At 61.2% G+C, this 22,527-nt stretch overlaps 1 protein-coding gene across 1 annotated transcript in view; it reads right to left on the reverse strand.

Annotated features, from left to right (window-relative positions):
* Positions 1-22,527, reverse strand: part of LOC103610662 (putative ciliary rootlet coiled-coil protein-like 3 protein) — a gene marked incomplete at its 5' end in the record, with an annotated part of 41,797 nt that overhangs the window by 7,206 nt on the left and 12,064 nt on the right. The window contains 13 exons of the mRNA XM_008594779.1: positions 56-189; positions 914-1,025; positions 1,864-2,009; positions 2,258-2,615; positions 4,124-4,291; positions 5,301-5,460; positions 5,983-6,200; positions 9,816-9,959; positions 13,192-13,305; positions 16,977-17,129; positions 17,671-17,840; positions 18,259-18,386; positions 21,499-21,692. Coding sequence (XP_008593001.1) covers positions 56-189; positions 914-1,025; positions 1,864-2,009; positions 2,258-2,615; positions 4,124-4,291; positions 5,301-5,460; positions 5,983-6,200; positions 9,816-9,959; positions 13,192-13,305; positions 16,977-17,129; positions 17,671-17,840; positions 18,259-18,386; positions 21,499-21,692 — 2,199 coding nt within the window. The remainder of the gene's footprint in view (positions 1-55; positions 190-913; positions 1,026-1,863; positions 2,010-2,257; positions 2,616-4,123; positions 4,292-5,300; positions 5,461-5,982; positions 6,201-9,815; positions 9,960-13,191; positions 13,306-16,976; positions 17,130-17,670; positions 17,841-18,258; positions 18,387-21,498; positions 21,693-22,527) is intronic.

Below are 22,527 nucleotides of genomic sequence, written 5' to 3' on the forward strand. Positions count from 1 at the left end.
TGTGGCCACCTCCCAGGGTGGGAGGGTGGCCGAGTGGCCGTGCCACATGCCCCACCTGGAGCTGCCGCTTCTCCTGGCCTGCTGCCTGTGCACTCGCCAGGCGCTGCGTCTCCAGCCTCTGGAGCGCCTCCTCCTGCAGGGCCTGCGATGCCCGGGCGCTGCTCAGCATGGCCTCTGCCCGGCGCTGGCCTGTGGGCAAACAGATGTCCATGAGGCTCCCAAAGCCCCGCAGGTCTGTGGGCTGCCGCACTGGGGACCATCCTCATGCAGTTCACAGGCTGGCAAACTGAGGCTCAGTGGGTGTGACGGGCATCGGTTTGGTGAGCAGGGGAGATGCGTCCATCCTCGCAGCTCAGGGATCCCGGGGATGGGGGATGGCCTCTGGTGCTGCACCCTCTGTTTGGGCTCCAGGCTCTCCCGCCGCTGCCTCTCCTCCTGTCCTGCCCTCTTTCCTGGGACCACCCTCCTGGGCTGACCCTCTAATGGGGGGCAGGAAGCAGATGAACTCGTGTAGTGGGGTGGGGTGGGGCAGGGCGGGGGGCCCCTCTGAGCACAGGACAAAGGGCAGAATCCTGGATGGGAAGATGAGCTGTGGCTCTCCGGGGAGGATGGTGCCAGGCTGGGGGCACAGCTGGTGCAAAGGCCCTGAGGTAGGAAGGGCAGGAGGCCTGCACGTGGGGGGCTGAGGGAAGGGTTGGGGAGGGCCTCAGGGGTCTCTAGACTTTATTCTCCTGCCAAGAAGTGACCCGGCAGCTGCCAAGCTCTGAGCAGCCTTGGGGAGCGTGCTGGTTTGGGTGTTGGCCCCCGCCTGGGCCTGGGTGTTGTGGGGACCACACGTGGATGGCAGGCAGGAGTGGGGAGATGGCGGTGCCCCTCACAGCCCTCCTGGAGGCAGGGTGGGGATGGAGGTCACCTTCCTCCGCCTGGACCACGGCTTCCTGCAGCTGCCCCATGTGGCTGTGGGCTCGGGCACGCTTGCGCTCAGCCTTGCTCAGCCGGCCAAGCAGGTGCGCTGCCTGCACGTCCTGGGCAGGAGGAGGGAGGTCGGCAGGCAGCCCACGGGTGAGTGAGAGGGTGGGGTCAGGTGCGGCAGCTCCTGGTCTAGCTTGGGGACACGCGGGGTAAGGCAGTGAGGCAGGGTGGGTGGTGGGTACCAGGGAGGCTGGGCCACGTTGGGCCACATGCCTGGGCAGGCCACGATGGGCTGCTGTGTGGCCTGAGCCTGAGTTTGGGGGGACGTGGAGTTAGGAGCTGCCAGATGGGGGCCACAGCCTGTGGGTCAAGTGACCTGCAGGGGCTGTCCTCTGGCTAGGGTGAGTGGGGTCAGGACCCTGCCTGTGGGGCTGGCAGTGGTGACAGGGTGGGTTGAAGGGAACAGGAACCCATGAAGGACCCTGGGTCAGGTCTGGGTGACAGTCAGCCCCACCCACTTGAGTCTCATGCCCACCCTGCCACCTGTCTGTGGGGGACCCTGGGGCCAGCAGCACATGTGACCTGGCGGGGTCTGTCCTGCAGCATGCCTGGCCCCTGTGGGGGGGACAGTACAGTATGGATGTAGAAGGCCCTGGACCCTGGTGGCATCCCAGCAGGGCCTGTCTCCAGGGGCTTTGCTGCCTGGTCTGAGAAGGGGGTGGCCCTAGCCATTTGTGGCAGCTGGGTTTGGAGGGACCGTGACATTATTGGTGTTTATCATGACAAAGGATGGTCTGGCACTGACCGCAGGGCCCCACCAGAGTCTAGAAGACTTGGGGTTGGACGGACAGATGGACAGCAGTCTGAAGGAGTGGATGGGTTCTTCCCATCTCTCAGAGCCCCCTAGGGTGTGTGCCAATGTGCGCAGGGAGGACCCCAGCCTCGTCTTACCCGCTCACTCTGGGCATCCCAAAGTTTCTGCACAAAGTTCCCCAGGGTGTCCTGCACCTCTGGACTGAGGTCTCCAGGCGCAGGCCAGGGGCTGGTGGGGGGGCTGGCACCCTGCCACCCAGGGTGAGCCTGGAAGCTGTCTGAGCCTTCAGGAGGAGAGAGTGGAGGAAACGTGGGCAGGGACATGGTGACAGACACACGGGTGACCTTCCCCCATTCTCTCTGCTGCCCCTGCCCATGGGAGCTTGGGCGTGGGGCAAAGTCTCCTAAAATTGATTGGGGCTGGTCCAGGCCCCTCACCGTGAGGGTTGTGAGGCCCAGGGAGGGGTTGGGGGATTCAGGCAGGGGACAGCGCTGGGACAGGAGCCCAGTCACAGTCAATGAGAGCACTGACCTTTGGTGGGGGAGCTGGGCTGCTCAGGGGCAGCCGAGGGACTCTGTCCCTGGAGCCCCAGGCTATGGCGCAGTGTGGAGCACAGACGGCCCAGCTGGGCCTCCGCGTCCCGCTGGGCGCCCACGGCCTGGGCCAGCTCCTGCTCCAGGCTGTGGATCCGGTGACAGGCCCTGTCCAGGCGAGACTGGAGGCCCTCAGCCACCCCGCTGGCGTGCCGCAGCTTCCTGGAGACACTGCGCAGCTCCGCCCGAAGGGTCCGCTCGGCCCCCCGGCTCTTGCGCAGCTGCTCTTCCAGCTGCTGTTCCTGGGCCTCCCCCGCAGCCTCCGCCTCCGCCAGCTTCCGCTGCAGCCCCAGGACCTGTGGGAGGGACACGGGGGGGGGGGGGGGGGGGGGGGGGGGGCGCAGATGGAGCTTCCTGTCACCTGCTGCTGGGTGACCAAGGGGGCAGCTAGGTTTACAGGGGGAGCCCGGGTCACTGTCCAGACCCATCTGCCCTGTGAAGACTTACCCCCAGGCCTCTGGGCTCACCCTGCCCTCAGCAGGTCACAGCTGGAGGGGACCCTGGATCTGCCTCCCAGAGGGGGATTGGGGGGGTACCTGAGCTCAGCTGGGAACAGGACCCCAGGGCCACAGGGCAGGTCCTGGCAGAGCAAGGAGCCCTGCTGGCAGTCCCTGAAAAGCCCCAGCTAGACAGCCATGGAACCCCCTCTGGCCAGACCTGTGCTCACCTGCTCAGGCCTGTGGGGCAGACACTGGGTCAGCGTCATCCTGAGACCGGGGCTGGGGGGCGTCGACGTTCTCCCGCCTCCCATGGCCGGGCCACCCTTCCTCACTCCACCCCTGCCCTGGCCCCCTTCCCAGGCCTCCACAGTCCCCCATGATGCTCTGCAGGGCCAGCCCCCTGCCCCCATCCTGCTACCCCCTGCAGCAGCCCCTCCCTCATTCCCAGCTGAGCCAGCCTCTGCTACAGCCGCAGCCCCAGTGCGTGCCTGCACTCACGCGAGGTGGCCCTGAACACTGAGTTAGTGCAGAGTCACTGGGGACACAGCGCCCTTGGGGTGTGTGGCCTGCAGGTGCAGGGCCTGGCCCATCTCTGCTTGCTCCCTGCGTGGCCACGGCATGAGGACCCCATTCACAGCCGGAGGTGTGGGGCTGCAAAGTCATGGGGGTGGGTCACTTGTGCTGAGGGAGGTTAGCCCCATGTTCTCTGGGCGTGCCGGGTGCTCAGAGTGGCCACAGTGTGCACGACACAGGGTCTGAACCTGGGGGACCCATGCAGGCTGAGGATGGCAGAGGTTCGGGGAGGCTTCCATGCTGGGCTGGGGTCCAAAGACCTCTGGCCATGGACAGACAGCTCTTCAGCAAACAGAACCAGTGGGGCTGGGCTAGGACTGAACAGAGGTTCTTTGGAGCTGACATGGTGTGTGTGCGTGTATTGGGGGTGAGGGACACACATGTAGGCATCAGGAGTGGGTGGTGTGTGCAGATGTGGGTGTGAGCTCGGCACCCTGAGGTCTCTGAGCATCGGTCATCTCAGGGCCTCCCTGTCTCTCCTGGGCTCAGAACTTGGAGCCTCACCCGGAGCCTGCCCCTTTCTAATACACGAAACCCTGGGAAATCCAGGGCAGGAAGTGGTTATCACTTTAGCTGGATTAGTCCACTGTGCATGGTCACATCGGGAGGAGGACAGTGCACAGACCCACAGGTGCACGTGGGAGACAGTGGGGAGATGGGGTGGCCCTGGACCTCCCTCCTGTCCCCCTCTAGGACTCTGTCCTGGGTGTTCCTCTATATCCAGCCTGACCTAGCCACCCCACCCTGACAGCTCCCATCGACCCTTCTGAGCAGGGGAGGCAGATCCCTACCTCCATCTGGGCCCCCTCGCGGGCAGCCTCTGCCTCAGCCACCTGCCTCTGCAGCCCCAGTGCCTCCTGCTGGCTCTGCTGCTGGCGCTGTGCGTCCTGCGTCCCACGGGCCTGTAGCCCACTCACCTCGCGGGTCTTCCTCTGGTTCTCGGCCTCCAGCCTCCTCACCTGGGAGCGTGGGGGTGGCACCGGTGGGCCTCTGTGTAAGAACCTGGGTAGCCTCCCGGACCCTGCCTCCGCTCCCTGTCCTCCCTCACGGGCTGTGGGTCCCTCTTGGGAGGCTCAGGCTGGGTCCAGCTCTGGGCTGCGGCCATCGCTGCCGCCACTGGCCATGCCCTGGATGGTGGCGAGGATTACGCAGGGGGCGATGCAGTGGGGTGCCTGGTGCAGAGGGACCGTTCTTACAGTTGACATTTTACTAGCATCATTTGAAGATGTTTAACCAAGACGCAGCAAATTCTCTGACACGCCTCCCCGAGAGGTGAGACCTCTGTGCCCCATGGAAGCTCCTGCTCTGGGCAGCTGGTGACCAATCAGGTGCAGTGTAGGCAGCGTCTGCCTTGTTCATGGGGACACAAGGTTGTGCAGCCCTGAGCCACCGCAGGGAGCCTTACTACTCTGAGGCTGCCATGCTGTGAGCAAGCCCTGTGCAGGGGGAAATGTGGGGCACTAGCTGGCAGCCGCATCAGCCCCAGCAGGCGCCTCCGCTGACCCAAGCCCCTGCCTTTTCTTGGCTGGGGCCCCAGTGTGGTGCAGTGAGGTCAAGGGTCCCCTCCTCCCCATGCTGGGGCTGAGTCTCTGCCTGTGGTGTTCGTGCGTGTCAGGATGTTTTTAAGCCATTAGGCTCTGGGGTAGTTCAGTGCGCTGTCCTCAGCTGCTCTCCACTTTCTCTCTGAACGTGCGTGTTTTTGCCCCATCCTGGGGCTCATCGTCTGTGCCCCATGGGGCAGACCCAACCCGGAACCCCACACGTTGAGCAGGTGTGGCTCTGCAGCTGAGGACAGAGTGCCCCAGAGGCAGTGGCAGCGAGGCCAGCCTGGGCCCCTGCTCTGCAGCGCCGTGGGTGCCCAGGAGGGCCTGGTGGGCCCACGGAGGGCGGGAGGACGTCTGTGCGGGGTGGGCTCCAGGGCAGTTCCAGCGCGTGCTCGGACGTCGGCCCCCTCCCCGCTGCCCTCACCTGTCTGCGGCACTCCTGGAGCTCCCGGAGCGCGTGTGCCCGCGCCCTCTCCAGCTCCTGCAGGCTGGCCCGCAGCTCCACGGCCTCCCTCTGAGCCGCGGCTCGGGCCTCCTCCAGGACCAGCAGCTTCCGCTCTTTCTCCTCCTTGGACTGTTTGAAACTGAGCAGGGTGCCACAGGCTGGGGCCAGGGACACCAGTGGGTGCCCCAGTGCCTCCCTGTGGGAGACCGTCATAGCTGCCTTGCACAGTCTCAGCTCCACATGGTGTCCCCAAACTCAGCTTCCGTAAGGGCTCCCTGTCACCTTCCAGGCACATGTCCCTCCATGTCCAAGTGCCCGGCTGGTAGGGCCCCTGTCCGTTGCCCACTGTCCACCTCTTCAGCCCCCTTGCCCCACTGCTCTTTGCCTCTTCCTTTCCCCATCACACCCCCAGAGACCCAACGTGCAGACCCAGCCTGGCACCTCTGCCACCCCAGAGGTGCCCGGCTGGGGTCCGGCCTGGCCAATGTCATGCCCACAAGGGGGCCTTCCTGGAGCCCCTTCCTGGCCCTTGGCCTTGTTCTGCTTCCCAGCCCTTCTCAGTCTCCTGCAGGTCCCTTGCGGCCTGACGTGCCTGCTGGATGGGAACTCCCAGAGGACGGTCCGTGTCCCCAGCCTTCCCCTGGGCAGCTAGAGGTCTCACCTGGCCTTCTCCTGCTCGGCTCTGCGGACAGCGGCCCGCAGCTCGGCATTGGAGCGCTGCAGCACGCCCTTCTCGTGGGCCTCGGCGCCCAGCGCCCAGCGAGCGTCCAGGGCCTCCCTGCGCAGCCCTGCGTGCCTCTCCTCGCTGCTCTGCAGCTCCCGGTGCAGCACGGCCAGCCCTTCCTGGGCCATGTTTAGCTGTGCCCGCAGCCTCTCAGCCTGGGGGAGGAGTGTGTGGCTCTGGGGCCGTGCTTGGGCACCGTGGGCCAGGGTGCAGAGGCTGCTGTCCCGGGGACGGCCACAGGAAGCATGCAGCCTGTGACTCTGGTCTGGCAGGCAGCAGTGTCCCTCCTAGCCCTGGGTCCCCAAGTACGTGAAGGAGAAAACAGACAACTTGGCTTTGCCCACTGCCAGCACCTCCTCTCCCTATTGCCACCAAGGCTGCAGGACAGCTCCTCAGGGCTGGTGGCACAAGACCAGTCCCAGAGCCCAAGCAGACTCCACCCTGATCCCTCCAAGGTCTGCCCTGTCCTGTGTCCCTCCCTGGACTCCGGGACACTGACCACTGGTTGGCAGTGCCTACCTGGGACATGGCTCTGCCCACGTCTGCCCTGTCCTCACCCACATCCAGCTGCCACTGCCCGATGGCCCTTTCTACCTGCCACCCCCGGGGCCCATTCCTCTCCTTAGACAATGGTGTGGTGCCCAGGGCCACTGCTTGTCCTGGCCCTGCTTGTCCCAGGAAGGCTTGGCACTGACGCCTGCATGGCTGAGGGCTCACCCACTCCCTCGGGCCTACTTCCCACGTGGATATGGAGGCCGTGAGGAGGGAGGGTCTCTGGGCACCCGTGCCTCAGAGTCCTTCCCCAGCACTGGGGCCACTTGGGCCAGCTGTCCAGCTTCTTGGGCAGGAGGTTGTCACCATCACAAAGCCCTCTGAAGGGAGGGGCAGTGGAGCCCGGAGACCCACGTGGGAGCTACGTGTCTCCACCCCCACCTGGTCCTGGCCTCAGAATGCTCCACACCTGAGAACTGACCCAAGCAGGGCAGGAGGCTACGGGTGTGAGTCCTCATCCCCCAAGGCCTGCCCTGAACCCAGTGTGACCCCAGTACACAGGAACGAGGCCTGTGTGCCCGCTGTTCCAGCAGCGCCCTCATCACCGGGGGCTTCCAGGCAGGGCCTGCTGACCCTGCAGTTATGTAGTGTGGGTGGGGACAGGGGCCCCAGTGCCCATGGTGGGAGGGTCTGCAGGCAAGTCACCGCAGGCCTCAGACCTGGGGGAAGGGGCGGCCCCCAGCACCCAGGCTACGGGGTGGGGCTCAGTCTGACCCCCATCTCCTGTCCCCCAGGCGCAAGCTGTGGCCCTGACCAGAAACCCAGAGGAGGCAGACTGTGGGTCTTGTCCCTGGGGAGGAGGTGGGGCAGCCAGCAGGGCGAGCCCAGAGAGGAGCAGCCCCGCAGCCCCGTGGCCCCGTGGCGGAGAGTCGTGCTTGCCGAGAGCGAGCCGCTCTCTGGCTGTCTTCACGGGACACTGTCCAGGCCCCGCCGGCCTGGCTCCCGCGTCCGCTGCTGTTATTGTTGTTCTGTTTTGGGGAAGGGCCTCCCTCCCCTCGGTCCCCCACCCCCCACATGTGGGAGCCACAAGCGTGCTGAGCATTTTCCGCAGAGCTCAGCAGAAATCCGCCCAGAGGGTCAAGGACCAGCGCAAGGGCCTATCCATCATGAAAGGGACTGTTTTCATTCCCCAGGGCAGAGGAGAGGAAAACACGCAAGCCCAGCGCGGCCCCCGCCCGCCCCCGCCTGCCCTGCCTCGGGAGAACAACCGTGCCTTTTACAGGAACTTTACAGCCAAATCGCTTAATGTGATTATAATAATTATTTCTTCACTAGGAGTTGTACAAACAGCCTCTTTTGAAATCTCCTGCGGGGAGGCAGCTCCGGAGCTCTGCGGGGAGGAGGGCAGCGGAGGGAGGCGGGAGGGGCCGCTCGTGCTGCGTGTGTGCCGGGTGTGCGTACACGTGCGAGCGTGCACCGGTGTGTGCGCAGTGTGTGTACGCAGTCTGTTCATGTGCGTGCATGTGTGTGTGCACATGCACATGTGTGCATTTGGCATGTGCCTTCATGCACGCATGTGGGCACTGCATGTTGTCCATGTGTGTTTACATGCATGGGCCTGTGCGTGCAGGCACGTATGGGGCATGCCTGTGTGTGCACAGTGTGTGCTTATTGCTTTTTGTGTGTGTGATCTTGTGTGCATGACATGTATGCACATGTGTGTGCACACTGTCCACATGCGGGCTTCCGTGTGTGTCTGTGTGTGCATGCATGTACACGGATGTGCACCTTGGGCAGGGCTGTGAGGGCCTGGAAGTTCCTTCAGCTTAAAGGCTGTGAAAATGTTATGGTTTTCATGGTGGCCCCAGGCCAGCCTGGTGCCTGGGAGCCCCCCCCCATCTCTGTTCCCCTTGCCCCGTCGCCCTTCGGCTCCCGTCGCCCCCACTTCCCATCCAGGGCCGCCTCTCTGGGAACCCGACTTCCTGCGAGGCCCGCGCTCTCTCCTCCATGCCGCCAGAACACGTGTGCCCCATCCCTGCCCCTCCCCCGCTGCCCCCCGGTTCTGAAATCTCGTTTTCTTCCCCGTGTGGTCGCTGACCGGGCCTGACTTTGAAATCTGCTGAAAGGAGACCTTTCTCGTTGGGGCCAATGTAAACAGCCCGTCATGTTAAATCACGCTCTCTTCCTCTCTTGGGGGCCCTGAGCTCGGCCTGTCCTCGGGGGGTGCTTGGGGAGGGCTGAGCCCCTCTGCCATCCCCGGCCGGCCTGGCCTTGGGGCCTGGCTCCTGCTCCAGGTCAGCCGCCCGCCCACCTTGGCACTCAGCCCAGGGAGTGCACAGAGCCACCTCGTACCCCTGGGCGTCCCTTGGGCTCCACTGACCCTCCCCTCCTCCAGCCCAGATCCACATGCCCGCTGGCCCTCACCTCTCACGGGTGTCCCCGAGTCCTGTCAAACCTCTTCAGAAACACCTCTGTGACCTGCATGTCTGCTGAGCCCTGGCTGGCCTCACACAGCCTCCCCGCCTCTGCCCAAGACTCTCCCACCCAGCGCCTCCGCCACATGGCTCCTCAGGGCCTCTGTGTCACAGCCACCCATGAAAGCCCCTCTAAAACCCCCACTTTTTCTCCTGCCCCTCCACCCCAGGAACCCCCAAATCCATCCTCGCCCCACCCCAGTGCCAGTCGGATGGCGTCTATGCCTCATGCTGTGGCTTGTGGGTGGACGGGTCTCTAGGCTGAGGGTCCCCAGGTGATGCCTGCCTCTCGGGGGGCCTCGGGAGAGGCTGCAGCTGCTGCACAGGATGGCTCCCCCTCTCTGATCTGGCTCGTGCACTGGGTGTGCGACGAGAGCGCTGGACCGGGGCCCTGGAGACTTGAGCAGCTCCTGCCAGCGCTGCACGGGCTGGTCCTCCTGCGGGCAGTGCCCCTGACATTGTGACATTCAGACCCCACAAAACAGGGTTGGCAGGAGCCACCCCCACCCCTGCCAAAGCCCTGCAGTGGCCCGCGGGCAGCTCTGCTCCCTCGCCCAGACCCCTGACTCGGGGGAGACCCACTTTCTCCCCTGAAGCCAAATTCATCCCTTTGGAAATGACACCTTCCTTTTACTAAAGTGTCCTCTTTCTCTCAGCTGATGGCAGGTGCCAGGTGCCGTCTTACAGTTCTGAGAGAGCGTGGTGTCCGGTCAGCATGTCAGGTGGGGGCCGAGGCATGTGGCACCCCCCCGCCCCTTCCTCGGCCGTCCCCCCGCTCCCCTCCCTCCCGGCACCTGTCCCCACCTGTCTCCCAGCCTTGCTTCGCTCTGCCGCCATCTCCCGGAGACCCTCGCTCAGCGCCGTGGCCTCTCTCTGATGGCTGGAGATGGCGTCCTCGAACTGGACCTGCAGGGCTTTGAGCTCCTCCGTGGTGGTGCTGATGATGGCCTGGGGGACAGGCGGCCACTGACGCATGCGGGAGGCCGGCCCCAGGAGTCTGCTTGCAGCCGCACCGTCCCGGGCCCCGACCAGCTGCTCTCCAGGCTGCAGGAGGTGGGCAGCAGCCGGAGCCAGGCCGGGCTCGAGGCAGGTTCTTAGGCTGATGGTGGCCAACGCCACCGTGCCAAGCGTGTGGTGACGAAGGATGGGCGGAGGCCCTGAGGGGAGCTCCCCATGAGGGAGGGGCCCCCAGGCACCCCTACATGCCTCTCCTCTGGGGTCCCCAAGCTGCCAGACCTGGGCAGGGTGGGCAGCGGGGGCCCAGTGGGGGGACTCAAGTGCCAACCCCTTTCCTGCCTAAAACATTCCTGTTCAATGCTCTGCAGAGGGGTGAGGGGGTGAGAACGGCCATTTGGCAAATGGGAAGAGGCCATGCCCTCAAGTGATGCTGGCACCGGGACACCCCCTGGCAGTGGAGCCTGGGCCAACCTCTGCCCTCGCCAGGCACAGGAGGAGCATCCCACGTCCCAAGGCCCTGTGGCCGGAGCCTCTGTGCTGGGCAGCACAGGGGTGTGGGGCTCTCCCCTCCCCAGGGACCGGGCCCATCAGTGCGGGGAGAGGAAAGCCAGGCCACAGGGAAGGGGACATGGCCGTGGCCAGGAGGGGGAGAGCTGGATCCTGCTGCCATGTGGGCCCCAGGCACCTGTCCCTTGCTTTCCTGAATAGTCAAACAGACAGGTGGGATTAGGGGATGCCCACTGTCCTGCTAGCCCTAAACGTTAGAGTACCACGGTCATGCCTGGCAGGTGCCCCTTGGCTCAGCCTGCGCACCACAGGGCGGGACCATCCCTGCAGCTGCCACCGCCCCGCTCAGGCAGCACTGACGTCCATTCGGGACCCAGCTCGGCCCAAATCTGCTCTTCCAGAAGCACTTCTACACGAGAGTGCTCGCTCCTGGGCACTCTCAACAGGGGTCCTCTGGCTGATGGGCTCTGGGCTTGGCCCGCAGCGAAGCCTGAAGCACCTCCTCATCCCTGGACAGGGACACCACCCTGCTCACCCCCTGCCACCCTCTGGTCCCAGGTTGGGGCAGCAGGCCTGGCCGGCCCAGGGTGGGCTCAGCCTTGAGGCTGCAGTGTCCTCAGCCGGAGGGGTTCAGTGGGATACAGTGCCTGTGGGCTTGGGGGACTGTACCGTTCAGCTGGCTATGCAAGGGGGCAGCTGGTGGGAGGACAGGTCCCCTCCAGAGCCAGCTTTGTGTTCCAGGGAGGCACAGGTGCCCATACGGCTGCGCCTGTGCCAGGTCTCTGCGAGACCCCTCCTGCCCCCTGGATTCTGCAGACTGCCGAGGGCACTGCCAGGGTGGGAGCTCCCGCCAGGTTCTGTTTCCTGCTCTTGGCAGAAGAGCCATCCCTGGTGCCTTACCCGTCCCCAGCCCCTGATGTCCCTCTTGACCAACTGGCCTCCCTTGGGCCAGGTGGGGCCCCAGAACTGCCCACGGAGGGTGCTCAGTGAGGTCCGGTTGTGGGGCACCTCTGTGTGGACCTCACCTCGGGGACAGGGCACTGACCAGGAGCCCCCGGAAGCTGCAGTGACTCAGCCCGGGAGGCCCCTGTGCCCACCCGGGCGGCTCGTTTTTGTGCCATCCCACAGCTGGTGTTCCTTGGCTGGCATTCTTCTCTTCCCTCTCCTCTCGGTGATTTTAATTTCCACTTTCTGAGCCGAGGTGGCAAAAGAACACTTAATGAGCTCCCCAAAGAGCCTGGCTGGCTGGCAGGCCTAGTCCCAAGTCCAGGGGGAGACTCAGGGCCAGTGCAAGAGAAGGCTCTGGAAGCCAGTGCTGGCTCCGAGGAGGCCCCCTGCGAGCCAAGGACTCAGCTCCCAGGGTCTCAGGAGGACTGTCCTGGTTCCCTGCCCACAAGGCGGAGCCCTCGGAGCAGCAGGGCCAGGGGTCGGGAGGAAGGAGGGGCACGGGCACAGCCCAGTGCTGGGTGTGGTCCTCCTGGGCCCCGCAGACCATCCAAGACTCAGGGGCGGGAACCGAGCAGGGGTGGGGGCTCCAGGGAGCCAGCGACAAGCTCCAGGCAGGGCTCTCCTGGGGTGCCAGGAGCTCCTTTGGGCTGCCCTGCTCACAGTGGCTGGGATCCGGGTGGGGGCGTCAGGCAGGAGGGGGTGAAGAAACACCCTGGCAGCCGGCTCCTAACTGCAGCACCCTTCCTGCCACACAGCACCTGGGGGCTCTCTCCCTGCCCCCAGCTCTCCTACAGGTCAGGGTAAACCCAGCGGCCTCCGCAGGGCCCCCAGCGGGGCGGCCTGCTCACGCCTCCCATGCAAGTCAGCAGGACCGGTTCCCGTGCATGGGAGGGGCGCGCAGCAGCTGGGGCCTGGCACGCGGGCCGCGTTTCGTGCACGCACCCGCTCCCTGACTTCCGCCATCATTCATCCAGCACCTGTGACGCATCTAACCCTGTGTTCAGGGCTGGGGACAGGCCAGGGACCAGGATGGGACAGGATCTCGTGGGATTAAACAAGCGAACAAGTACCAGAATGAGCAGCATCGTCACCAAAGGTGGTGAGGGCTGGAAGGACCAAGGCCAGGGGCAGAGGCGTCGCGGTGCAGGCGCCGCAGTGCGGGCGTCATGGTGCAGTCCCTGCTAACTGGGTGTGTACAGCCAGAGGGGCCAGAGAGGCCAGGGCTGGGGAGGAGAGGACTCAACGTGGGTGTCTTTCCAGCCGAGGGTTTGCCTCGGGTACGGTGCCAGCCTCCTCTGGTTTAGTTTCTCCTTGGAAGGGATCTGTCCAGTGAGTTAGTTCCAAGAGGCCTTGTGCGTATGTTTCCCTGGCTGTGCTTTGCTACGACAGCTCAAGTGCACAGATAGGCAAGGCTGGGGGGTAGGGGGAACAGCTCATGGTCGGCCCCAGACTGGAGCAGGCCCTCCCCTCTCTGGCCTCTGCCAGTCCCAGCGGCAAAGGAGATCTGGGCCAAGTAGAGCCGGTGCTCATGGCCTGCCGTCATGGTTCTGGTTCACTGTGGCCTTTTCTGCCCATCAGGACAGTGTCCTCTCCAAGCAGGAGACCTGGACACACTGGGGGAAAACTGAGGCTCAGGCAAAGGGGGATGCTGGGGACTTGCTGCTTGGACCAGGCAGGAAGGGGATGCATCTGGGCTCTGTCAGCACCTGTGGGCTGTGCACACGGCCAGGTGGGCCCCAGTCCTGGGCTTGGGTGGCGTGGGGCTCACCTCGGCTTGCTCCTGCCGGCTCTGGGCCTTCTGCCGCACACGCTCCAGCTCCCGTGTGGCTCTGGAGAGTTCCTCATTCAGCAGGCTCCTCTCTGCTTCTTTCAGAGACAGGGCCTGGATGGGAGGGGTGCTTGTGAGAGAGCTGGGGAGGCTCGGGAAGGGGCCAGACCCACCCGCCCCACCTCTTTAAGGAGAGGCTACCAGACACAGCTCGTTCCTGTCTCCACATCCCTGATGCTGAGGAGGGGGCAGCATCCGCAGAGGCAGCCCTCAGGTCCTGGCCCTTTCACTGCCTAAGCCCCCTCCCCTCCATCTGACGTTGTCCCACCTCCGTGTCTGTGCTCCAGCAGTGCCCCTCACTGGGGTGCCCTTCCCCATCCTGCACCCTACAAAATCCTGCTCTTTCCCAGCACAGGTCAGGGGGCTTCATGAACCACCTTCCCCCTTCCCTCCAGGCAACGCTTCCTACAGTGCACAGAGAAGGAACCACTGATGGTCCTTAAACACCCCAGATGCTCCACCTTGCTGATGGTATGGGGGATGCACATGCCACCCACCAACTCCAAGGGTGGAGTCTGCTCTGGGGCAAGTCTGTGGAAGGTGGAAGAGGGTTGGCAAAGCCCATCAAAGTCACAATGCACGTTCTCACTATGCCCAGGCCCACGTGGGGGAGGGCAGCCTGGAGATGCGTGTGTGCACACGTGGCATGACCTATGCTCAGCATCATCAGTGATTGTTTATAACATTGTAACAGCAACAAAGCCACAGGCAGCACAGATGACCACCGAGATACCAGCAAAACCAGTGAGGATCTGTGTCCCCAACAGCCGTGACATCACACAGCCGTGAAAAAGAAAAAGGAAGCTCTGAGAACACGGATGTGGAAAGACCTCCAAAATACAGTGAGAACTGAGAAAAGAAAGGCCCAGGAGATGGCATGGCTTTTTATGGCTTTTGTGTTAACAAGGTGGGGAGTGGGGATAACACTATACATTTCTGTTTGCAAGTAATCTTTGGGAGGATATTGCATCATAAGAGACTTATCCGGTCTTTGTTCTGGATCCTGGGAGGGAATTTCCCAGGTGAGGAGTGTTTGTGCTGTTCATGGTCGGCCCTGGGAGTGCACCTGAGATTATGCTAATGAGCTGACTCATGGTTTCAGGATGGGGCTGTCCATGCCTGAAAGACCAACCATGTGATTAGGGGGCTGGGGCTTTGAGCCCTGGGATATCAGCCCAACCTCCCAGCCTCTGGGGAGGGGGGTTAGAAACTTACTTCAATCACATGCTATGTAGTGAAACTCTAATAAAAACTCTGACACCAGTGCTCAGTGGGGCTTCCTGGTGGGTGTGCACATTAGAGAGCTGGGACAGCATCACACTAATTGCACAGGGAGAGGGCACAGAAGCTCTGTGTCTGGGACTTGCCCAGACCCCATCCTATGTGTCTTTTCTTATGGCTGGTCCTGATTTATATCCTTTATAGTAAAACTGTAATAGTAAGTACTGTGCTCTTTTGAGTTCTGTGAGTCATTCTAATGAATTATTGAGCCCAAGGGGATCATGGAAACCCCCAAACGTGTGCTCAGCTGGTCAGAAGTGTGGGTGGCTGGGAGGGCCCTGAACTTGCAGCTGGTGTCTGCACCAATGGCAGTCTTGAGGGGCTGTGCAAACTCAGGGGAGTTAGTGTCGGAACTGCACTGCAGCACTGCAGAGAGGTAAACATGAATATGGTGGCTCCCTGAGGAGCAGGGGACGTGAAGAGCAGGAACAGGGGACACTCTTCGTTGAATGCCTTTCTATATTTTAAACAATTAAAAAAGTCAGCACCCCCCTCGGTCTTCTCCCTCCCTTGAGTCCATGCTCATGTGGTTCTGCCTGAGGTACTGTTAGCTCTTTACAGACCTACCACCCTCGCAGGACTGTAGGGTCTCTCAGGGCGAGGCCTTGTGTCTCCCTCTGTGACCCTCACTAGCGGACACAGCAGCAAAGCATTTGTTCAAATTTTAGGAAAACATCATCCAAGATAGAAGTTTGGCATCCACTGGGCAAGGGCTTCATTTTGCAGACAGGTGTGGGTGGTCACACTTCAGACCCAGGAGGCGCGACCAGATGATGGACATGCAAACAGTCCCTCCTGGGCTGGACGCTCCATTTCTTTGATTCTTGCTCCACACAGAACTTCTCTTTGTTATAGAAGTAAAGTCTCTGGAAGACTGTTTTGTGACTGAGGACATCACAGTGTCCTCAGGGAAGCTTGCGGAATTTGCACATTGGGTCCCCTCTCTGCACAGGCCACCTGAAACGAAGGGCAGCTGGCAGGGCAGGCGGGGTCCAGAGAAAGCCCACCTGCTGCACCGGCAACAACTGCCCACAGGCCTGGCCTTCCATGCCATGACTGACCATTGTCATGCTGTGGTCCAGGGAAGGCCATGAGCAGGTGACATCTTTCTGCCATCTCAGCCTGCTCTCCTCTATGACGAAGTCCCACTCTTGGGGCTGTGTGTGATATTTGGAAGCTGCAATGTGGCCTCATGAGAATGGCAGGTGGCCCGGTGTTGGTCTTGGACGGGAGTGAGGGGGCTGCATGGGGACCCCGACCGCCCGCCCACTCTCCCAGCTGTGCTGCCCCCCTGAGACTCTCCCGCCACCTTCCAGGGGTCTTTGGATGCACCCGTCCTCCTCTGCCTGGCTCTGGCTTGGCCCGTGGCCACTCCCCATGCTCCTGGCTCCAGCCTCTCTTCCGAGCAAGCAGCATCACATCATCCCTGCTCAAGAACACCCGCTGGCTTCCCGCCAGCTGCCCCTGGTGTGTGAGGCCCTTCCTGGCTCCCTGCACCCTCCTCGCCGCCCCGACTCCGGCAGCTGCACTGCACGCCATCCTGACATGCCGCGATGCCCCCACCTGGAGCCTCCTCTTCCCCTTCGAGGCACTTGCTTCCTCTGTCTCAGGATGCAGAGTAGAGGGGCAGTTGAGAGCATGGGACACGCCCAGCAGGGGTCCTGTGCCAACTGCCCGAGGGATTCGATGGCTGTGGACCTTGGTTTCCTCACCAGTAAAATGGGGGTAGTAGGAGCACGGAGCCCCGAGTGTTGCGAGGGTCAAGTTAGCAGCACAGAGTCCTGGCTGCTCCAGCTACGGCCACTCCTCCCTTGCGGGTTACAATGTGTATCGACAACTTGCCGTGCTCATCACACACACTGTGTGACAACACGTACAGGTGTGTTTACGTGTCTGCTCCACCCACTCAACAGTGAGCTCTTCAGGCCGGCACAGTCTGCCGGCAAAGCCTGGACTCAGGTGGCTTCTACAGGCCCCGCGTCTGAGCCCCAACAGCCTGCGGGCCGGCAGGATGGTCAGGTGGGCGGGTGGGCGACAGTCGTGTGCTTGGACTGGTGGCCAGGTGAGTTGGTGGATACGTTGGTGGATGATTGGACGACTGGCTGGCTGACCAGGTGGATGGAGAATTCAGACAAATGGATGGCTGCTTGGGTATGTGGACGGACAGCTGAGTGTGAGGACAGATGCAAGGATGTTTAGGGGGATGGACGGATGGATGGTCAGGGGGCCAATAACTGCCGGGGTGAGTTCTGGACAGGTAAGTGGTAGGCGAGTGCCGGATGGCCGGGTGCATGGACAGCTGGACGGATGTTCAGGTGAACTGGGGGGTGGATGTCTGTCCACCAGGACTGCTGTGGAAGACCAGAGCTGCAACAGCAGTGACCGGGCGAGGCGGCCCCCACGCAGCCCTTGTGCTGGGCCCGCTGCCTCCTGGTGGTCCTCACCTGCTGCATCTCCTGCTCCAGCCGGAGGAGGCGCTCGTCCTGATCCACCCGCAGAGCCTCCCTCTCGGCTGCACTTGCTGCCACCAGCGCCTTTTCCTGCTCCAGCCGGCAGGCAGCCTCCTTCTCCCTTGCCAGGGACAACCTCAGGGTCTCCTGGGCCGAGGCAAAGGGCAGGCTGTGACGTCAGGGCACGTGAGACAGCAGGTGAGACTGCTCATGGGACCACCCAGGGCATCAGAGCCAGCCTGTCTCCCGCCACCCCCACCTCAGCCTGTCTCCCTGATAGGTGCATAGAAGCAAGAGCTGGGAAGGGCCTCTCTGTGCCTCGCCATCCACCATCCCACACTCACCTAACAGTTCATAAACCCTCCTGAGCCTCTACAGTGTGCCACCAGCATGTGAAGCCTGCAGGAGCCTGTGACCAGCACGGCTCAGATGGGGGATGAGGCCCCCTCTGGCCCGTGGCCCTCAGGCTGAAGCCAGGTCTATGAGGGCGAAGCCCACCCTGCATGCATGCGCATCGTGAGGACTTTCCTGGCGAAGGCCCCGGGCCACCACTTGAACTGTAAAGAGTGAGCAGGTCCCCAGTGCGCCCTCCCCTGCCCTCTCCTCGGGCCCCTCCCACCAGGGGTCTGACATTCTTTAGGACATGGTAGATCCCGGGAAGCAGCCAGGTGGGCCCTGGGAAGCACACCTTCTCCCCCTGCAGCCGCGCCAGGTCCTCGCGGTGGGCCAGCGCCTGGCGCTCCAGGGCCAGCTGTGTGTGCTGCTCCCGCTGCATCACCTGCTCCTGGAGCCGCCGCACGTCCTGCTGCAGCCTCGTCTCCTGGGCCTCCCAGTCACTTTTCAGCTGCTCCATTTCCCCTGTGAAGTGACAGGCGTGTCGGGGACTGGCCGCAGGGCTGTGCACTAGAAACCCCAGCGGCCGTTGTGAGCTCCCTGTGGAGTGACGGCCACCTGCTCTGCCTGTGGCCGGGCTCAGGGCTGGGTGGCTAGCACACGGTAGGGGGCTGGGCAGGAGCAAGGGCGCAGGGAGTGGGGCAAGAGACCACCACGCTGACCAGCTGTGAGCCTTGGGCCAACACCAGATGCCGAAAGCAGGGCACCCGCCTCCTCCTCGTAGGCAAGGGGCTCGTTCAGCCACATGAGCTCCAGGCCCATGTTCGTGCACCTTTGGGGTCTGGGGAGTGGGAGCAGCACGTCTGGGGACTGAGCTCCATTCAAAGGGTCCTTCTGCAGCTGACTCAGAGGGGAGGAGCAAAGGGTCCACCTGCGGGGGCACCTTGCAGGGCCTGCCGAGCGAGCCGTGTGCTCTGGACCTGTCCCTCCAGCTGTTCCTGCTGAGCCTGCAGCTGCAACACCAGCTGTTGGGCCTCAAAGAGGCTGCTCTCCAGAGAGTCCCTCTCGGCCCTGCAGAGGAGCATCAGACAAGAGGCAAGTCACCCACGTGGTCCTGCCCGCGAGGACTGGTGCAGGGCCCAGGCTGGGGTAGAAAGTCAGAAAAGCCACGGGGGGCCTCGCTCATGTCAAATCCCTAAGAATGAACTGGACCCTTCACAAAAGTGTGTTTCAGGTGGAATAAAAAGCTAAATGTAAAACTGAAATAAAACAAAGAAGTAACAACAGAACGACTCAGAGCTACAAAAATAGTAGGAAAAATACAGATGAGCGCTTTATCGTCTTCTTAAGTAAGACACAAAAGCCAGAAGACAAACGTTAAGAGGCTGACAGATCCAAACACACTTAAAGAGATACACTTTTCTGCAGAAAAGATTCTGCAAACCAACTTAAAAGACAAGGGACCAAGTTGGAGAAAAATCTGCACTAAATACACAAGCAAAGCATTACTGTCCATCATGTACAAACATCTCCTACCAATCAATGACAGAGTCAGCTGACCCTGCAGAAAACTGAGAAAAAGGCTGTTATTCACAAAGAACACAGAAATGGCTAAAAAACACATGAAACCTGCTTAACCTCACTAGTGCTCAGGGAGATTCAAATCCCAACTGTGCATCAGATTAGCAAAAGCTTAAAACAGTGACGGTATCCTGTGTTGGCAAGGTTGTGAGGGCCATTTTTGGTGCGAGGGTGGGGAAATTGCAAAACTTAGAGTGTGCATATCTTTGACCCAGCAAGTCCACTTGTAGGCATCAGTTCTACAGAAGCACATGTGCCCACGGCAGCTTTTCACAGGGCATTAATTGGACTCGGCTGAAGTGCCAATAAATGGGAGAATGTTCTTGAAATTAGGGTGCATCTTGTCTCTGGAGCACTATGCAGTCGTTAACAAGGACAGGGAGACTGTATTCTCTTGCCATGAAAGGAGTCACCGCCAAAAGCAGCCTGCCAAATTAGAGCTTTGCACGCAGATTGCTTCCGTGATGTAGAAAGCTGCCTTGCTCTGTCTGTGCACACAGACGCAATCGCTCAGGAGACTCCTGGAACAATGCACACCAGCTCTCAACAGCTGCTGTTTCTGGGGAGGGTAACAAAGGACTCTGAATTTCTGACAATGAATTCTTCCATTATCAACCAGACAGTCATCACCAGCACATCTAGATTGTTACCATGCTGTGCCCTGGGAGTACCCCCGTGTACCCCCACCCCGTGTCTGCGAGCATCCCCTCCACTGGTACTCTCCCCACTCTGCATGGAGAAAATCCTCCCTTCGCATCCGTTTTGCACCCTCCTCCTCCTGGGTGCCCGCCTGCTGTCCTCTGGGGCATGTGGCCTCTGCTGCTCAGACATCACACACCTTTGCCTGAAGCTTGACTGTGTGTGTGTCCCTCCCTCTGCAGGAGTCTAAGAGCCTCTCGGCTGCTGCTGAGCCCCCAGGAGCAAGGCCTGGCTCACAGCAGTGTGCTCTGAGCAAGCGGGAGGCCGTGTGGGGTGGGGGTCAGGACCCAGCGTGGTGTGTAGGCGGGGACCCTGGTCCATCTTGCTGACAGCAGGCCAGCACCCCGTGAACTCAGAGAGAGGGTCCCAGTATTTCAGCCTCATCAGAACCTGGGAGTAGGGGGCTCAAGGACCTTGGAAGCTGGGTGCCCTTCATAAGGTGGACATGGGGGATTTCATCAGGAGAAGGGGGAGCTGCCGCAGGACTTCCCACACTTGACTGTCATCAGTGTTACCAGAAAGCTCATTAAAATAGCAGCGTCCACACCCTCCGGCCCCACTGAGCTGGCCAGAAGAACACAGAGTGCGTGCAGAGCAGATGTGGCTTCCAGACAAGTCCCCAAGCGGCCCTGTTACCAGAAGCTTGGGATGGCCATCACGAGATGCCGTTTGGTGGACTATGACTGTCTGGGGACTGTACAGCCAGAGACACTGGGTCCAGTAGTCAGGGCGGAGGCCAGGGGAACCACAGGGACAGGGTCCCAGGCTGCTGAGGGTTCCAGCCAGGGCGTCTGTGTTCTGGCAGCAGACACCGCAGGGAGGAAAGGAGCCTCCAGTCTCTGGTCCTCTGAGCCCCTGGGGCCCAGGACCCCTCTGCTCCCACCAGCCCAGAGAAGCCTCCTTGGCTTTTCTGTTGTCATTTCTGTGCCAGCTTTCATTTGCAGGAGGGGTCTGTCTGTGAAGAAGTTCAAGGATCTGGGACTCCAAGATTTCTCATGGCCCCTTGATTCTGGAGTTCCAGGAGGAAAGATGTTCTACAAAAATACTTAGGTGTTCTTGAGAAGGGCCCATGAGGTGCAGAAAGCCACTGGCTTTGGGATTTCTGCAGAGGCCTCAAGACCAGTTCAGCTCGCCAGGCAACAGCCTACGGGGCACCCTTGTTCTTGCCTAGAAGTGCCTATTCCAGCTTTTGGAAGTTGCCCCCAATGGTCTTGGGGGCTCACTGTGGCCGCACTTTGCCTTGTGGTTCCCTGGGGATGATCCTGCCCTTGGCTCTAGGGATGGGCATGGGACCTGGTCTTGGCCATCAGAGCCCTGTGACTCCTGGCTCCCAGGGCTGGTGTAGGGATGTCAGGTAGGTCATGATGGTTGCTGGCAGCTGCTATCGGTCCATGTGGGGAGAAGGCTGATCTTTGTCTGTTGTAGGAAGGACCCTGGAGTCGCTACTGGCTACTTTGCCACCTCTCAGGGTGAGTCTTCTTGGGAATGAAATCTCCTCAGAGTCAAACAGCATTGAGGGAGGGAAAGGCAGGATCCTGAGGGCTCTGTGGGAGTGCCTGGTTCCAGCCTTGCCTGAAGCTGAATCACTCCGAACTTCTCATATCCATAAGCAAGACATTCCATGCCATGTCTTCCTTCCAGTGGTCTGAGCTGGGTTTCTGCTACTTGCCCCCATCTCTGTCACAAGGTGACCCCAGGGTTCTCACTGGATTCGCCTCTTCTAGATGCTCTCCTCACCCCAAAGGCACTGTGCTTGCCCCTCACTCACAGCCCATCTCACATGCACAGACACATTTGTCCTGCCCTGTGTCAGTGTGGGGGTGTCCCCCCACCCCCACCACACTGTAGGGTCTCTGAGATGAGGCCACATGGGACATGCTCTGACTGGCAGGCCCATGGGTACCTGAGACCAGCTGCCTCCTCAGCCATGAGTTGGCCCTGCCTCTCCAGGGCCTCCTGCTTGGACAGTAGCTGGGCCCGTTCCTCAGACAAAGCATCCTTCTCCTGCAGAGCTTGCTTCAGAGTGTCCATCTGGGCCTCCTGGTCCTGCAGGCTCTGTGCCAGCTGCTCCTCCAGGGCCTGTTTCTTGTTTGTGACCTGGGGAGGGAAGGGCACAGTCTAGCAGAGACAGAGAGTGAGTGGGAGGGTGAGGAGGGGCCTCCTGAGTGAAAGGAAGGACTTCAGAAGTGCTTCCATGCAGAATGGCATGGAGATGAAATTGAAAAAGGTGGGTGGACAGAAGACACAGTGGACCTCAGAAGTGCACATAGGTGTTTTTACAATAGAGGGTATGTCCACTTCTGTAGCCATGATGGGGATGTTATGGAGCTGGGCACTCCCAGGTAGCAGCTGACTGACAATCTAAATGGTAGCTTCTGTTGGACCACAAGTGTCCAGGGGGTAGGAAACACTGCATAGAAATGGCAATAGAAGGTAACAGAGGGTTAGATTGTTACGGACCAACATTTCCACCAAGAATATCACAGAAATCTAGACAAAAGTGTCACAGGAGTCTGTATGAGGCCTCAGAGCACTGCAAAGGCAGCTGGAACTGAAGGAGCCAAGATCTTAGAGAGACGAGAAACATAGAGGAGTGAGCCCACCATGTGGTGTCTCTGCTGTCCCCAAAGCATCTGCTGATTTAAGAGTTTTGGTTGAGAAACTGAGATGCCAAGGAGAGCTTCTGGCAATACCATGGCCTTAGGGGTATAAAAACTGGAGTTCAGAGCCACCAAAAAGGAGGGGCCCTGATAAACATTCCAGGTTTCACACTTTGTTCACAGAAGAGCTTGACTCTAGTAGTAGCAGTGAGTCAGCAATAGACCATCCCTTATAAAAACTGAAGCTCAGGTGTTAATCACCTGAATCACTGGTTTACAGTGATCATCTCCTACCTTCCCTGCCTGCCAGAATCAAAAGTAAATCCTCTCTG

The sequence above is a fragment of the Galeopterus variegatus genome, unplaced genomic scaffold, assembly GCF_000696425.1.
Source record: "Galeopterus variegatus unplaced genomic scaffold, G_variegatus-3.0.2 Scaffold11536, whole genome shotgun sequence".
NCBI classification, from domain to species: domain Eukaryota; kingdom Metazoa; phylum Chordata; class Mammalia; order Dermoptera; family Cynocephalidae; genus Galeopterus; species Galeopterus variegatus.